Source organism: Schistocerca americana, chromosome 3 (genome assembly GCF_021461395.2).
Source record: "Schistocerca americana isolate TAMUIC-IGC-003095 chromosome 3, iqSchAmer2.1, whole genome shotgun sequence".
NCBI lineage: Eukaryota > Metazoa > Arthropoda > Insecta > Orthoptera > Acrididae > Schistocerca > Schistocerca americana.
The window spans coordinates 927,570,345-927,589,028 of NC_060121.1; the positions used below are offsets into that span (position 1 = coordinate 927,570,345).

Below are 18,684 nucleotides of genomic sequence, written 5' to 3' on the forward strand. Positions count from 1 at the left end.
ATTCAAGGTAAATTTTGTGTCTCCGCCTGCCATGCATAACACTAACGCATCCCAGGTCGATATTCATCTTGTTTCAGGTGTTGTTTTCCCTCCATTTTCTTTTTCAGGTTTTATATACTTGCTTCTTTGGTGGCTTCCAACACTGTTTTCTCTGCTTGGAATAGTCTCCTAAACTATTTATGAGGAACTGGTATTATAAAAATAATTAAATTTTGAATTGGTTTGTTTAAACGGTGTGCTACTCGCTTTTTATTAGCAGAATACGAGAAACTGGACGATTATAGTCCATTTTACGTACCCCAAGTAATTTCCATGCTTCACACTTTCGCAGAAAATGAACAGAATAACGAACTGCATGTTTGCGTAATTACTATGAAACCAGTTCTCAATTACACATCCAAATACCAAAGATTCCTGATTAAGTTCTTAACCACTATCGACCGCGGCCGACATCATATCTGTCCTCCGAGTCTACCGATCAAGCTATCACATTTTTAAACCAGACATTGCTAATTAATTAATGATTGATACCGACCGCGGCAGACTATTTGTCTGTCCTCCGAGACTGCTGAACCAGCTCTTTTAATTACAAACCAGGGATTGTTAATTAAGCCATAATTGATACCAACGATGGCACATATGTCATTCCGCCGAGACTCTGATTTTAGAGCCGAAGCACTTCGCCCGCCATCCTATTTAGGCGCGATCCGAAGATCGAAATGCTTCGTCTGACTTCTCGTCTACAATTTGTTTATTATTCTCCTGGTAATTGACGCTTTAGGTATAATGGAATGATAGCATGCTACTGAGAGATGCTTTTATATGAAATGTAAGTAAATTCATTGTTTAGTTTTTCTAATGTTAATAACATAAGTTTATCATTTTGGCGCGCTACCTCCGAACGCAGCAGCCACTAATTGCGGAGGAGAACCATAATTTAGGTTATCTTCCTCACGATACACGCACAAAATACACCATCTGTCACCGTTTCCTCAGAACACATTAAGTCATCTTTCCACTGCTGTCTTCTCAACTGTTCTAAGAGGACCTTCTTGTTGCTGAATTTGATGGCTTTAAGGCCAAAAATGTTACACCAGCACATCTATTTTCAAGGTAGTTAGTCCTGCCAGAAAAGATTTTGGTATCTGTTCCCGTATACAGTTATTAAAACACTCATTTGAGTTTTCAGTCCTACCATGTTACTACGTGTCTAATAATCTTGTGTCACTAAGCCATTAGAGACTAAAAAGTCACAAAAAACAGGAAAGTGAGAGCAGAATTCTGTTTTTATCACAGCTGTATGAGTAACTTTTGGGCTTCATCACGTGTGTAGAAATATTTAAATTCCTCTCTCTTCGGTACAGAATTTTTTGGACAAAAAATAAAAAATCGATTTTTTGACACATATTCACGTACTAGTCCCCTTAAGAAAGCAGACTACGCAACTGGCTTTCGCCAGTGAGTATAATGTCAATGGTGGAACGATTATGTTCTCAAAAATTCGTTTTGAATGTGGACCCCAAGCACCAGAAGTTATGTGCAGTTCCCCTTCTTTACTGCAGTAATAATATCAGCTATGAAGCCACGTGTTCCTTAGCCTGAAAGCATTAATCCATACAGTAGTGGCTGCAGGACGGGAAGAGATAGCGGAGGGTCTGCTTGGGCTCAGTTGACATTCTACGGTGGCAGCCAAGAGGGCCGCGCAGGAGTCGACGCGATGCTGGCGCCTCTAGTGGCGGTTCTGGCGCTCATCGGCGCGGCGTCGACATCAGCTCAGGTCCCGCGCATCGTCGGCGGCACCAACGTGTCGATCGAAGAGGTCCCGTGGCAGGTGTCCGTCCAGAAAGGAGGCAGTCACTACTGTGGTGGTTCCATCATCAGCAAGTCATGGGTGCTCACCGCAGCCCACTGCATCTTTGTGACATACAGTTACCAGATTCGCGCCGGCACCGCCAACTTGGAACAAGGCCAACTATACTCTGTCGTAAGGAAAACGATACACGAGAAGTACAACGTGCTGGCGTACGACTGTGACGTGGCGGTCTTGAAAATACGAGGAGAGTTTCAGCTGGGAGAGAAAGTCAAGGTATGGGGTTACAGAATTACCTGTGTATAGCTTATCGATTAGAATGGTAAACAGTTGGATAGATAACCTTCACTCACAGGAGGAAAAACATCCATTTCTCACATTTGCTGCATCAATAACTTCCCCTTCAACCAACCCCATTGGGCCAAGCACATGGAAGTCGGAAGGTGGGAGATCCGAGCTATAGAGTGGACGAGGAAGAACCTTTCAATAAAATTTTGTGAGAGAAGACTTGTCTGACGCCTTACGCTGTCATGCAGAAGGAGAAATTCGTTTCCATTTTTGTGCTGATGAACGCGGTGAAGTCATTTCTTTAATTTCCTGAGGGTAAGAGAATACGCTTCAGACTTGATCGTCGCACTATGAGGCAAGACATCAGAAAGAATAACCACTTCCGAATCCTAGAAGAGCGTCGCCATGACTTTACCGACCGAGGGTGGCGCTTTGAACTTTTTCTTCGGAGGAGAGATAGTGTGACGCCACGCCGTGGATTGCCGTTTTGTTTACGGTTCGAAGCGGTGAACTCATGTTTCATCGCCTGTGACGACATTTGGCAAAATATGCCACGATCAGTCTCGTAACGCGCAAGCAATTCAGCACAGGCGGTCCTTCGTTGCCCTTTATGTCCTTTTGTTAGATAGCCAGGAACCCAGCGGGCGCACATGCTAGAGTTCAAATGGCTCTGAGCACTATGGGACTCAACTTCTGAGGTCATCAGCCCCTAGAACGTAGAACTACTTAAACCTAACCTAAGGACATCACACACATCCATGCCCGAGGCAGGATTCGAACCTGCGACCGTAGCGGTCGCGCGGTGCCAGACTGTAGCGCCTAGAACCGCCCGGCCCCCCGGCCGGCACATGCTAGAATACCCCAGCTGATGGACGCCTGTGTCACTACTGCCCACAGAGACGTCCGATTGTGCAGCGAAGTGTTTGGCGGTGATCCGCCGATCACCTCGAATTAGACTGACCGCACGTTCCAGCACTGCAGGAGTCACAGCTGCGTGCGGGCGGCCGGCACGCGAAACATCGGACAGTTTTGCGCGACCTTTTCGTGATCATGACAGACACTTCTCACTAGGACTCAGCGTGCCGGGCCTCTGTACACATTCCGGGAGCGTCTACGAATATCTGTCATGCTGTGGTTTCCCAGCAAAAGAAACTCAGTGGCAACTCTCTGCTTGGAACGCACTGCTAAAACGAAACTAGTCTTCTCCTAATCTATTTTTGATTTCCCTTCTTTCTTTCTTTTAAATTTTATTTTACCAGGTACTGTCACATTGCTGATGAATATGATACTGTGCTGGCTGTACCGCACTTTTACATCCCCTCGCAGTTTAGTTCTTTGGATGCGCAAAAATTATGTCCTTTTAAAAACCTGATTTAACTTTCAAATTTTGAAACATTTCACCATGAGCTTGGACAGTTCTTGTTCCGCTCTTTGGCTCATGTTCGCAAAAACTGAACAGTCATGTCATCTGTATCTGAGCATTTATTCCTTCATAGATCGTGCAAAATGTCTCGAAATTCAGAAATAAGTGTTGAATCTCGCCTATAATCTTCTTAAACTGTGTCCTCATTTTCAATCCGTCAAACTTTTTCTGTGCAGTTACGAAGCCTCTTCAAGTACTGTTTCCATCTTCTTACCTATTTTCTGCTTCTGTTACCAGTTTACTTTTATCATCTCTATTCGATGTGCTTCTTGTTCTGTTCCTCATACAATGGTTGATTATTATCTGTGTACGATGTCTATGGTATATTATTTTAATTTTTTCGTTAGCGCGTCACTTCTGTTGACTATCTATTGTCCCCTAATTTTCCTACATTCATGTAGACTTTCGACATTTTTCGTTTTATTTGTTTCTTTACGAATTCCATTGTATCATCTATTACCTGTAGCTGCTTCTTTTTATGTTTTTTTCCAGTCCTAGAACATTTTATGTTGTATTTAACACGGCTCTTTCAAGGCCATTCAGTTTGATCTTTGACGCTAGTGCCACCTTGAACTTTCCTTCTGTATTCGTCACGTGGTCAGGCTGCGTGTTTCATTCCTTCAGCTTTTTTAGGTTCCAATAGTTCAGCTGCTTCCTCTTAAACTTCTTTACTTTTAGTTGGCACTTCGCTACCTCTGTAGTAATATGCAGGAAAACAATACACGTCTCAAGGAAAACAAGAGAAGAATGGCACCGCCCAAGAGCGCCTTCTAGAATATGAATTCTATTTAATAAGCACATCTGGTTCCACGCTAAGATAATGTCTGTAAAGACCACCACATGTAGTGTTCTCACATAATGCCGTGACACCTAAATGTTAGCAAAGCAGGAGAATGCTCGCCCCGAAGTTACGGAAATATGGTTGTGAAGGCCAATTACACAAAATACGAATGAGATAATTCTACAAGAAATTGAAGAAAAGAAAGAATTACTGAATGCACTCGTAATAGGTCAACAGAAAGCAAAACTGACTGCACCCTTAATTAGACATCATATTCTTATATACAATATTTTCGAGAGCAAGATCGTTGGGAAGAAAACGAGAAGACGACCGAGAACATCCCGTTTAAAGAAAAACATAATCAGTGAGATAGGATGTTCTTCACAAATGGAGATGAAGAAGGCTGCTGAAGAGAGGAAGTTACGCCTTCTTTTGGAAAAGGAAACAGAAGAAGAGGAAGAAAAAGAAGGTAGTTCAGTGGTATTAGGTAAAGCTTACTATAAATGTCAGCTCCTGGGTAACTGATGAAGTCCTTAACTCGACTCCGAAAACTTTGTGTCAGGTAAGTATATTCAAAGTTAAATATTTATTGATCACTTGCTATCTTCGACGTGTTGCTCGATCTCGAGATGTTCTTGTCGGCTAACTTGTGCCAACTAAAGGGCTCTATTGATCTGATTCCCATGACGTTTCGTTTGTCAAGGCTGAACCGTTCAGTTATTTTCTATTCCCTACCTCCAGCGACGATTGCACTCCAGTTTCCCGCAGTGATAGAATTCTGTTTCCCTTTTACGTCGCATTACTGCAGCTATTAATGTTGTTGTGATCATGTCAACTGGTAGCATCACAAGTCCCTCGATTTTCGCTTTTAAGTATGACTACTGGAGGCGTCTCTAAGTTCCTCCTTGACGAAGCCTGTCTGTGTGTCAACCCCAACAGAAAGGAAAGCTGATTCTGCATTGTGTGCGAGACAGGGAGGTCAGATTGGCGTACCCTCCTTCCTCTGAAACTTGCGTGCGTATTTCATAAACCTTCAACTCCTACGTGGGTCTCCTACCGCCTCATGAAACACGTAACATTCATCCAGAAGTGGCAAACACGTGAGAAAGCTAGCACTCCGCATGCAGTGTTTTGTTCGTGTCTGTGAAAGACCGTGAGCTCGACTTGTTCTCGTCATTTGAAAGGAGATGCACACCAGATAATGTTGCGACCAGTGCCGTAGGTGCTTCCCTGGCAGCTGATACGTCCATCCTGCTGCCAAGGCGCCTTCCACCGGAACACTAAGTGCCAAGTTATTCCGCTGTGTCCTGATACACTGGAGACGAAGTCAGTTTACTTTCTCAAGTCAGGTTTACAGTTACCACTGTCTGATAGCATATTTTATATTTCAGTTTTGTTTTTAGGGTTCCGTTCCTCAAGCGGTAAAAGCTGAATCTTTATAAGATCACTTTGTTTTCTGTCTGTTCCGACTGTTAAGACGTATCAAGCTGAAATTTGTGCCACATGCTAAGCTCAACAGTCTCTTGCCGGTGTAGAAAACGTAAGCTTTTAACTCGATGCAATCAAAAGATACAGCCATTATTACCACATATTTTGATACTCGCAAACTCACTCATCAAAAACTATAGGGTACTTCACGTTTATCTAGAATCAAAATTTGCCAAGAATGAAAGTTGAACTGTACAACAAAACGAAAAAATTTGAAAACTGTGGATTTGTAATCATATCACATGAAAAAAATATTCGTTTTTTCATTTATTGTCTGACTTCAAGCTTGAAATAGAAACGTTCTCAAACGTTTGGAATCCCTGGGATTGATACCTTGCCAGTATAAATGTCGATGACAGGCAAAAATCGTCGAGATTCTTGATTACCGAAATGGATGAATTGTCTGTATACATCTTAAGTTTGTACGGTACCCTCAGAGCGCCCATCCAATCATTCTTATTTTTCCTGACACTCTACCTTCTCTCTAAAGATGAAATTTGGGGTTCAGCTCGAATATTTAAGCACTGTAATCCAATCGATCCGCCTCTTTTTTTTTTTTAATACAAAATGCTTTGTCCTTTCATTGTGGAAAGGGCCTACCGAAACACCCGATTTTAAAGTGTTACCAGAGTGTGAGAAGATGCTATTCCATCAAATGTTTCACTGAGACCTGCATTCTGTTTTTTATTGGTCAAAACTAATAATTACCAGCCACCGAAGTTTCTGTCGACAACGAAGATTGTGGTGCCTCCCAGGCGTGAATGGCGTTACTGTGTGCACACTGACCAGCCAGAACGTTATGACCGCCGCCATACACTATCGATGTATATCCGTCCAGGCGATAGCAGCTTCACCTGGCGAGGAATGATTGCTAGTTAGACACACGCATCATGCCTCCAGTATCCGTGAGCGTGCTGGCTATGCGTGGCAGACTGTGATGAGCCGGAGGCTCGGCACTAGCATTTCGGATACTGTACGACTTCTCGGATATTCGAGGAGTGCTGTTTGTGAGTGTCTTCAACATGAGGCGAAACCAAGTTAAAACCACGTCCATACGTCATGGGGTTGTGCTGCCACCCCTTATTACAGATGTCAGATGTCATAGAGTGGGCAGACTGGTAAAACAGGACAGGACGCGAACTGTGGCAGGACTAATATCAGACTTTAATGCTGGGAAGAGTGAAAGTGTGTGTGAACACACAGTGCTCCGAAAACGCCTAAAATGGGCCTCTGGCCGACGATCCATGTATGTGTCAATGTTAACACCACACCACGACATCTATAACAGAAGTGGCCATGTAACCATCGGTACTAGACATTGGCGTAGTGGCAGGGCTTTGCGTGGCCTACTGATTCCCAATACCTTCTTCATCGTGCCGATGGGAGCGCGCGAGTTGGTCGTCTTCCAAGGGAACAGCTCGTTGACACCTGCACTGCAGAACCGAATCAAGCCGGCGACGGCTCCACTGTGCTTTGCAGAATATTCACATGGACATCCATAGGTCCATTGGGGCTCGTGCAAGGCACCATGACGGCCAAGGAGTATCGTACATTGCTTGCAGATCACATACACTCCTTCATGACGATCATGTTTCCCAGCGGCAGTGGCATTTTTCAACAAGATAATGCGCCATGTCACAAGGGCTGGATGTGATGGTTTTGAGGAACACAGTGACGAGTTTCAGTTGCTGTGCTGGCTACCAAACCCGCCATATCTGAAACCTATCGAACACATCTGCAATGTGACTCAACGTGGTTCATAGCTCATCGCCCTCTCCCTGGAATTAACGGCAACTAGGAGACTAGTGTGTGCAGATATGGCGCTAGCTCTCTCCTGCGACCTACCAAGGCCTCATTCTTCCATGCTACGATGCGTCCGTGATAGATGTGGTCATACCGGCTTTTACTTAGCTGGTCATAATGTTCTGGGTGATCAATGTATATTTTACACTGGCAAGATTACAAATTTCTGTGAAGATTGCAAACAAAAGAGTTGTGCTGATACATTAGAAAATTAAAATGAATGTGTATTTATAAAAGGGTACTAGTAAACTGTCTGTTTGATGGAGTGGCTGAATGCAATTACAAAAGAAAAACGCAATGCTGATTGTGGACGCAACTGCGCGAGTGACCACGTGGTTTGAGGCGTCTAACAACCCTACCACAACAAAGGTCAAAATTTAATAATGATTGTAGTGTTGCTCACGCTGCTAAATACTGCATTTTCGGGCAACAACAAAGTTATTATGTGGCAGGTGTCATTAGAGCACAGTTAATAAAGACATTTCACGTAATAATGAATAAACTAAATGTTTCCCACGCTGGTCTCGTTGTAAAATGATGGCTCAATCGTCGAAAATCTAGGTGGTGATGATTCCAAGCTCGGATGCAAAGAGGCCTAGGTTTTATTCTGCTATATTCAAAAGTTTTATAGATGTGTTTCACAAACCATTCTTGAAGATTACACTTTTGCAGGACAATGGTGATGTAAAAAAGTAATCAGCACTCCGAATATAAGTTACACTTCCTTTTTATTACTTTTGCTGCAATATCACGTAACACACAAAACATCACTTCACAATACAAAACATACTTGAAAACATCTTCCTCACTGTTAAAGTTCACATTTTATAAGCTGACTACAATATGCGTCTTCTCCACATGACGTCCAAGACATGACTTTTTCAAGGTCCTACTCTCACTAACTAATAATCGCTTACGCGCCCAAAAATCAGAGTTACAAGTACGTCAAAGATCATAGTGACAAAAGAAAGAATACGCATAAGAATAATATCATTGCAATACAAACATATCGATGTATCAAAGTACCTCTACATTAATGAAATCAAATCTGAATGTTGTCTTTGAAATATGTAAACTACTTTACAGAAACACAGTAGGATATTACTGGTATCGAGAGGTTCAGATGAGGTGCCGTAATGGTTACGTAATTCAAGTACCATTACAGGCACCATGTCAGGGATTGCACAGCCCCTTCCGCCGGAGGTTCGAGTGCTCCCTCGGGTATGGGTGTGTGTGTCGTTAGCATAAGTTAGTTTAAGTAGTGTGTAAGTATAGACACTGATGACCTCAGCAGTTTCGTCGCTTAGGAATTCACGAACACATTTGAACATTTGTGGAGACCAACCACTAGGTTAGACAGGGGGAGGTATCACGTGCTGTGACTCATCACTGCATGAAGAATCGAACTGCTTTATAGACCAATGGTAGCTTCGTCGACTCCTGTCATGATGAAAAGTGGAACAGTGAAAATACAGGGTGATTCAAAAAGAATACCACAACTTTAAAAATGTGTATTTAATGAAAGAAACATAATATAACCTTCTGTTATACATCATTACAAAGAGTACTTAAAAAGGTTTTTTTTTCACTCAAAAACAAGTTCAGAGATGTTCAATATGGCCCCCTCCAGACACACGAGCAATATCAACCCGATACTCCAACTCGTTCCACACTCTCTGTAGCATATCAGGCGTAACAGTTTGGATAGCTGCTGTTATTTCTCGTTTCAAATCATTAATGGTGGCTGGGAGAGGTGGCCGAAACACCATATCCTTAACATACCCCCATAAGAAAAAATCGCAGGGGGTAAGATCAGGGCTTCTTGGAGGCCAGTGATGACGTGCTCTGTCACGGGCTGCCTGGCGGCCGATCCATCGCCTCGGGTAGTTGACGTTCAGGTAGTTACGGACAGATAAGTGCCAATGTGGTGGCCCTACATCCTGCTGAAATATGAATTGTTGTGCTTCTTGTTCGAGCTGAGGGAACAGCCAATTCTCTAACATCTCCAGATACTGTAGTCCAGTTACAGTAGCACCTTCGAAGAAAAAGGGACCAAAAACTTTATTGGCTGAAATGGCACAGAAAACGTTCACCTTAGGCGAGTCACGTTCATACTGAGTTGTTTCCCGCGGATTCTCAGTGCCCCATATACAGACATTGTGACGGTTGACTTTCCCGTTAGTGTGGAAAGTTGCTTCATCACTAAACACAATCTTTGAAACGAAAGATTCATCTGTTTCCATTTGAGCAAGGATAAAATCTTAGAAATCGATTCTTTTAATCTTATCAGCTGCAGACAGTGCTTGAACCAATTTCAGACGATAAGGTTTCATAACTAACCTTTTTCGTAGGACTCTCCATACAGTTGATTGTGGAATTTGCAGCTCTCTGCTAGCTCTGCGAGTCGATTTTCCTGGGCTGCGAACAAATGCTTGCTGGATGCGTGCTACTTTTTCATCACTCGTTCTCGGCCGTCCAGAACTTTTCCCTTTGCACAAACACCCATTCTCTGTAAACTGTTTATACCAACGTTTAATACACCACCTATCAGGAGGTTTAACACCATACTTCGTTCGAAATGCACGCTGAACAACTGTCGTCGATTCACTTCTGCCGTACTCAATAACACAAAAAGCTTTCTGTTGAGCGATCGCCATCTTAGCATCAACTGACGCTGACGCCTAGTCAACAGCGCCTCAAGCGAACAAATGTACAACTAAATGAAACTTTATAGCTCCCTTAATTCGCCGACAGATAGTACTTAGCTCTGCCTTTTGTCGTTGCAGAGTTTTAAATTCCTAAAGTTGTGGTATTCTTTTTGAATCACCCTATAGATTAATATCGGCTCTCGACGGTGCTGTGCTTAAATTACTAGATACCTTTGAGAGGAACTTGACTCAGATCTCTGGACAAACACACAGTTCTATGTTTTCCGAAATAATGTAAGAGGAATTCTGAAATGATTGATTTCCAGCTCCATCCATGTCCAATTAGAGCTGTTACTTTGTCTCTGAGGACCTTGTTCTTTGTTAGCTGGAACAGAAGCTCTCGGTAGTATCTGTGAAATACCCTACAATAGGTGCTTATGGTAGGCTCATTCGACAGTACCATTGCTAACAGTGTACAAGGGCTTGTAACTCTCAAGAAACTGTGGTGACAGAATGCCTCATGCCACCAGCCCCTCCAACGGAACCTGCTGACAAGTCATGGTAATATATGCATGCCATTTCTGGAACAAAGAGAACATTTTTTATCAAATGTCCTAATATAAATAAAGATTTTAGCTTTGTCCTTTCCCCATTTAAAAATTTATCTATATCCATGAACGAAATTTTCATTTTACTAAAAAATAATTTTTTAAAATTAACTTCAGTATTCAAAAACCAAAATTTAAAAAATACAAAAATTCTAAGATTTATTCAAATTCAGTAACATGAGCTGATTAATCTAGATTTTGTTTTTTACCTCGATAAATAAAATTTAATCTAATGATTTCCAGTAATTTATCTTCATCTTCTGAAAAGATTTTAGTATGATGATCTGGAAGAGTAATAAAACTTTTTCACTATATTTAGTTCAAAATAGCTTTTGTAATATTCTAAGATATGTTTCTTTTCAGCTCTGTTAATTTAGTATACATTTGTGTACAGCCATTACTATAACTGTTAAGTTCACTTGCTAGATTTTCAACACTACCATTCATGTTCATTTTGTTTTGCTTCAATTTACATAGAAAAAAAGTCACATTTTCAAATGTTTGAAATTTCAAATGTTAAAAAGTTGAAAATACTTTATTTTCGAAATTGAAAAGGATTTAAAAAGGATTCCTGCCTCGTTGTTGCACCACTCAAAACACATCGTGCGTGCAATAACGCCAACACAGCTCCGCGTCATGTTTACTCTGTCTGGCCTACTAGCTGCCGACTATCACTACACACCGCCAGCGGCCCCCGACTTCATCGCCCAACCGCGCCTTTACTGAATTTTAACAAAATTCCTCTTTTCTACGACGAAGACTAATACTAGCGAAGCACTGTTTTCTGGCATTGCTGCTTTCTTACAGACAACCACATTATCTGTGAACAGTCTTAAAAAGCTTCTGATGCTTTCTACTTAATCATTCATATACACTGTAAACAGTAACGGGCCTATCACATTTTCTTGGGGTACCATGGATATTATCTTTTCAAGTGTCGACTTTGTTCCGTTAAGAGTGACTTGTGTTCTATCTCCAAGGAAGCCTTGAATCCAGTCGCAGAGCTGGTCCGATATTCGATGAGGTCGTAGTGGAACGGAGAATAGTACTGTTTGGCAACGCTATAGAATGATTTCAATCAATTTCACCGCCGTCAGGCCCCAGAAAGTGGTACCCACGCCCTACTATGGAATGCCGACATGAAATGTAGTGCACTTGCCAAGCTTTATTTCTGAAGAGAAACGGAGGAAAAGAAAACTTCAGGCCATGGTATAAAGATCCTACAACAGATTATTGGAAGACTTCAAAGGTACTACTCCTTTCTGTAGACTTGGAATGACTTCTACTTAAAAGCCAAGTACAACTACCCTCCTGTAAGATATATTCGTACAGCCGATGCCATTCCATTCCAACGAACCAGTAAACAAACGAAGCACAATAGCTTTCCCTACAAAACTTATTCAAACTGTATTCACTTTCCCATAGAAAGAATACGAACGCTCCCCAGATGTGGTCAGGAACGAAAAAAAAATCGCCTATAATACTCAATAGTATGAAGTTCAAAGCCCCAAAAACTTACAGAAATTTATTTTATTACTCTATAATCCGACGAAAATCTTATTACATTTTCATCCCGTCCGACTCAGATAGGGAAAGTTATTTGACAGATTTGATGGTACAGTGGTTGAGTGACAGACAACGAATCCAAACGTTCGAGTTTCGATTCCTGGTAGTCGTAAGATTTTTATCTGTCTAATCGATTCTTTCAAATGATAAATGTCATTTCCACCATTTTTGGTGTCCACATTAAACAGCACGTCCTCTTCTAAGTGGTTAGGTAAGTCACTTCAAAGGTCGGAGAAAAGAAATTGGCAACCATTTCCAACAGCACTGTGCCTAGTAAAGAACTATAGATTTGACGCCAACCTTCAGTTTGATGACGGCATTACCTTTCATCTGCACGCCATCTACAGGACTGACACGTAGGGTGTTGCAGAACATTTTTAGTTTCCGCCTTGCAAGGCAGCCTTCGACTTTAAGCAGTTCTCTCGTGCTTGGCTGCGGCTTTCATTATGTGTTTACCAGTTATAGTGGCTTGCAAGAAAGGAGGCGCGTGCGTGACGCTTCGTGGTCAGCGTTTTTTCTATTACCCACAGCACTTGCTCTAGCCGTTTCCTACATTGTTAACTAGAGACGTCCGGATACGTGCCACATTGGGAACCTCCGATCAAACTCTCGCAGGAAAAATTATATGCTGAGGAGACCATTGCTGTCCCTTGTTAACGCAATACTTGTTGAGTTTCCTTTACGACACGAACAATTAACATTACAGTATGGCTGTGCTCCACATTTAGACTTTTAATTATAATTCATTTTATTGCTTCTGTAATACTCCGTTACATGTCTGTGTTACATGCAATATATGAATGCGAATATGTACAACCGTCGGCTGTATAACGGAATGACGACAGTGAAAATTTGTGCCGGACCAGGACTATAACCCGGATTTCCTGTTTTACGCGAACGTTCACCTTAGCCGCTTTGTTTTCTCTGTACGACTCACAGTCAGTCACAAACTTTCATATCGTCGTTGATGCGTTCTACTTTAGTATCCCTCACTTCTATGTTTTACACATCGCCATAACTGTTTGTTTGTTTGTTTTTCTCTACAACTTACGATAATGCGTTACGCTATTCAAGACAGTGAATGGTTGCTTTGTACTGGTAACACAACTTTTGTTGATCGCCCCCTTGCAACAAACGACGTATCCCGCTAATTGATAAAGTCTATCAACTAAAATTCGTTTAAATTACGCTTACGGAAAAATTTAGTTTACTTAGTGTATCATTTGACATCTTGTTTTACTTTCTTTCCTCTAAATTTAAGCTCAGTAGCTTTACGGTTGTTTCTCTACCATGTTCCAGCGCATTCTTCAAAGTTACCACGCAGGCTTCAACATTTAATCCATTTAAATATGCACTTTTAGGTTTCCAGCTTCCACCCTAAGCAAAACGCTGATCAGCTATTCCCTACATGTGTATCACGCACTATGTAATTTCCGTGCAATGGGAGGACATTTCATTTTATCTGAAAGTCACTACCTGGTAACGGCAGATAAATGCGATATTGAAGTGACTGTCTTGTTAAGAAGTGCGATTCAGTGCATGTTTGTCCGGACCAACACTTCTAAACAATACAGGCACTGTAATGTTACATCTAATTACCTCCTTTTTGGTGAACTACAGATGGAATACGTTGTCAACGAATAACATAGTCTCTACCCCCCACTGTTTAATACACTATCTGATCAGAAGTATCCGGACACCCCCAAAAACATACGTTTTTCATAGTAGGTGCATTGTGCTGCCACCTCCTGCCAGGTACTCCATATCAACGAACTCAGTAGTTATTAGACATCGTGAGAGAGCAGAATGGGGCGCTCCGTGGAACTCATGGACTTCGAACGTGGTCAAGTGATTGGGTGTCACTTGTGTCATACGTCTGTACACGAGATATCCATAGTCCTAAGCATCCGTAGGTCCACTGTTTCTGATGTGATAGTGAAGTGGAAACTTGAAAGGACACATACAGCAGAACAGCGTACAGGCTGACCTCGACAGTTGACTGACAGAGACCGCCAACAGTTTAAGAGTGTTGTAATGTGTAAAAGGCAGACACCTATCCAGACCATCACAAAGAAATTACAAACTGCATCAGGATCCACTGCAAGTACCACGACAATTAGGTAGGAGGTGATAAAACTTGGCTTTATGGTCAAGCAGCTGCTCATAAGCCACACATCACCCTGTTAAATGCCAAACGATGCCTACCGTGGTGTAAGGAGCGTAAACAATTGACGATTGAACAGTGGAAAAACGTTGTGTGGAGTGACTAATCACGGTACACAATGTGGCGATCCGATGGCAGGGTGTGGGTATGGCGAATGCCCGGTGAACGTCATCTGTCAGCGTGTTCCAACAGTAAAATTCGGAGGCGATGGTGTTATGGTGTGGTCGTGTTTTTCATGGAGGGAGCTTGCACTCCTTGTTGTTTTTCGTGGCGCTATCACAGCAGCAGGCCTACATTGATGTTTTATGCACCTTCCCCCTTTCCACTGTTGAAGAGCAATTCAGGGATGGCGATTGCATCTTTCAACACGATCGAGCACCTGTTCATATGCACTTCCTGTGGCGGAGTGGTTATACGACAATAACATCCCTGTAATGGACTGGCCTGCACAGAGTCCTGACATGAATCCTATAGAACACCTTTGGGATGTTTTGGAACGCCTTCCCGGGTTCGATTCCCGGCGGGGTCAGGGATTTTCTCTGCCTCGTGATGACAGGGTGTTGTGTGCTGTCCTTAGGTTAGTTAGGTTTAAGTAGTTCTAAGTTCTAGGGGACTGATGACCATAGATGTTAAGTCCCATAGTGCTCAGAGCCATTTGAACCATTTTGGAACGCCGACTTCGTCACAGGCCTCACCTCTCCTCAATCCAGCACTCTGTGAAGACTAGGCTGCCATTCTCCAAGAAACCCTCCAGCACCTGATAGTATGTATGCCTGTGAGAGTGGAAGCTGCGATCAAGGCTAAGGGGGGCCAACACCGTATTGAATTTCAGCGCAACCGATGGAGGACGCCACGAAATTGTAAGTCATTTTCTGCCAGGTGCCCAGATACTTTTTATCACATAGTGTATTTATGCTTATAATTTCCATACTGTCTCTTAGCTCGTCCAGGTAGGGTTAGATTAGAACCAATCAGTAAACACATTGAAAAACGCGCTAAACCTCATTTCCACGCAGTAGCATTTTAAGCAAAGGTAGCAGTTTCTTAGATGGAAATAAACGGTCAACTATTGACAAGAGCTTTTCAGAATGAGGTTTTAACTGAGAAATGTGTTATAATGAAAAAGTAATGCTGTGGAACATTTACTTGGTGAAACACACTAAATGCCTCAAACTTAATTTTCTGCTGTTGCTGACTTCCTGTTTTTCTTACAGATAGTGCGTTTGGCGACCTCCCGTCCGCAGGAGGGTGCTTCAGTGCTGGTGTCTGGGTGGGGGGCGACGTCGGAGGGGGGCAGCACATCGAACTTCCTGCTCGCCACCACTGTGAAGGTGGTATCCGTGTACAAGTGCCGGATGTGTTACCCCAGCGTGGGGCTGACGAACGTCATGATGTGCGCCGGGGTGCCCGCTGGCGGCAAGGACTCGTGCCAGGGCGACAGCGGCGGCCCCCTCGTCCACGGCAAGAAACTCGTCGGAGTCGTCTCCTTCGGCAAGGGCTGCGCGCGACCTGGCTATCCGGGCGTCTATGCGGACGTGGTTTCGCTACGCAAGTGGATCACCCAAAAAGCCCGCATCAAGTAACTGTGCAATGCGGTCCACATGGCAGTCGCTTTCGAGCACCAGGCGTACTTCCATATTACGAATATGGTCTTCAGTGTGTCCACAATAAACATGTAGGGAGTTACGTGACTTGGAGTGGCATCGATGCTGAGATTGCTGTAGGCAAGCCACAAAAAGGTGGTTTTTACACATAAAGCACGTGTGGCTTACGCTACGGGTTCCGTGCTGTCGACACCTCGCATTTGCAATGCTCACTTTGTAGAGGATAATTGGCTGTAACCTGTATCGAACCGAAAATTGCTGTTGGCGACTACGTCCGCAAGATTCTGTAGGACTGGAAAGAAATGAATATGGACCCAAAATTGTTTTGGAACGTTTGAAGAATATATTCGTCGTAGTTCTACTTCAGTATCCCCCATTTTTATGTCTTACACATCGCCATAACTGTTTTTTTTTTTTCTACATGTTACGATCATGCGTTACACTATTCTAGACAGTGAATGGTTGCTTTACACTGGTAACACATCTTTTGTTGATCACCCCTTGCAACAAACGACGTATCCCGCTAATTGATGAAGTCTATTAACTAAAATTCGTTTAAATTACGCTTACTGAAAATTTACTTAGTGTATCATTTGATATCTTGTTTTACTTTCTTTCCTCTAAATTTAAGCTCAATAGCTTTACAGTAGGTTTCTCTGCCATGTTCCACCACATTCTTCAAAGTCACCACGCAGACTTCAACATTTAATCCACTTAAATATGCACTTTCGGGTTTCCAGCTTCCACCCTAAGCAAAACTCTGATCAGTTATTCGCTACATGTTGTATCACGACGTTTTACTGTATACCATACTCCTAGTGATTTGCGAAACATGTTTCTGTTGAGAAGACTAATTTCAGAAGTTCATAATGTGATCCATTTTGCTTTTAATGCATTCCTTAGTAACCGACTGTTAGTTTTACAACCTGTATAAGTCGTGCTTCCGAAAGGGAGTAAATGTCTGTTCTGTCTGCCAAGAACCCGAACGTTAATAAAACTCTGGAACTGCTGTTGTGTTACTCTTCCGTGCAGGGAAAATAATACTGAGAGAAACCTGTTCATGCAGTCAGTTTCAGCATATACGCAGCCTAAGTAGTTAGTGGTCCAGTCACTTTATTTGAGTTTTCAGACACTAATTATTCGTAAAAGGAAAGCTAGTGCTTGTATTACTAAAATAAAATTTTATTGCACGTTATCTTCAAACTGTATATATAAAAAAAAGTACATATTGCTGAATTATTGCCTCAAAGCTCATCAGCGCTACGGTTCCTACGCGACCTTACAATGTTCCTTCCACGTTTCATTCTGGATCCTATACATAAACCAGATAAAACAAACACATCGTAAACTATGTTTTTCAAATTTATAATTCGTGCCTCGGCGCTACAGCTTTGTTACTGGTGGACAGAAGTAAATTCGCTGCAATCGGTGGTGAGGCAAATAAATCTTGCACGTTCGCTGAGTACTTGCACCATTTGCAGCCTTGTACATACTAGTACGTTTTATCGATTAGTTTTCGGAAGTGCTGTCGGATAATGATCGTTTCTTGTACCATCTGTAACCACAAAACTGTAATCGAAAATTCGATTAACAATGAAAACTACATGAATTGCAACGATCTCCATCCTGATCGGTATGCACCCCGAGCAAAATCCAACTCCAGTGACGGTAATTCTAAGTTTCCTTCATTCAGTTACTTTGCGATTCCTAGCCATGAGGTCAGAGAAAATTTGTGAATAATTGTGTTATGAGGATTATTTCTTTTACTCTACGTACTGCATTTGCTGCAATGATATTGTACATTACAAGATGCAAATATATGCTTGAGTGTTCTCGAAAATCAGAGTGCTGTCTTTGAAAGGCAGTTCTTATATGTGTAGTGCTTACCTTAAACAGGAACTTGCCAAAGTTCGGTCAATGTGTATATTTCGAATAAAATACAAATCTGCTTTGTAGGAATCGTCGAACTCCCGATTAGGTGGAACCTTCTTAAATCTTAATTCAATGCCAGTGTCAATTAAATCAGTATTCCAGTAACTTGGCGTTACAATCGGAATTTATTAAATGCTGACTTTACATCAGACAAGTGATTAGCCATTATGTGAGGCTGATATCCAGTCCAGACTATGACATTCAACCAACTGAACAACAAACTATTTCGAAAAGAGTTAGCCAGTTTTTACATTAGTGCAGTATATTATGTTCGAGTCGTTGATATTCCTTGGAGGTGCATGAAAAATTGAAGAGAGTGTTAAACTGTGTTGTAACTTTCCCGTACCTACCAGGATACTGTAAATCAAAATACGTTAGTCTTAAAGTTGACTATGTTGAAAAATAGATGTATGATTTTGATGCTTAACAACTCTTTGTTAATGTACTTTTTGTCCATCTTCCTATTTTTTTTTATTTTTTTTTGTCCTGTTCTACAAGCGTGTGTGCATTAATTTTTAACCTATCCTCGCGTACATTGTGGTAATTGCTGCAGTGGTTCACTTGGCGAT

General features: G+C 42.1%; 1 protein-coding gene across 1 annotated transcript; it reads left to right on the top strand.

Moving 5' to 3' along the window:
- The first annotated feature begins 1,696 nt into the window (after positions 1-1,696).
- On the top strand, positions 1,697-17,887 carry LOC124606938 (trypsin alpha-3-like). Its single transcript, XM_047139054.1, has 2 exons — positions 1,697-2,086; positions 15,794-17,887. The coding sequence occupies exons 1-2, from the start codon at positions 1,718-1,720 to the stop codon at positions 16,160-16,162; spliced, it is 738 nt and encodes a 245-aa protein (XP_046995010.1). The 5' UTR covers positions 1,697-1,717; the 3' UTR covers positions 16,163-17,887.
- Positions 17,888-18,684: the final 797 nt, after the last annotated feature.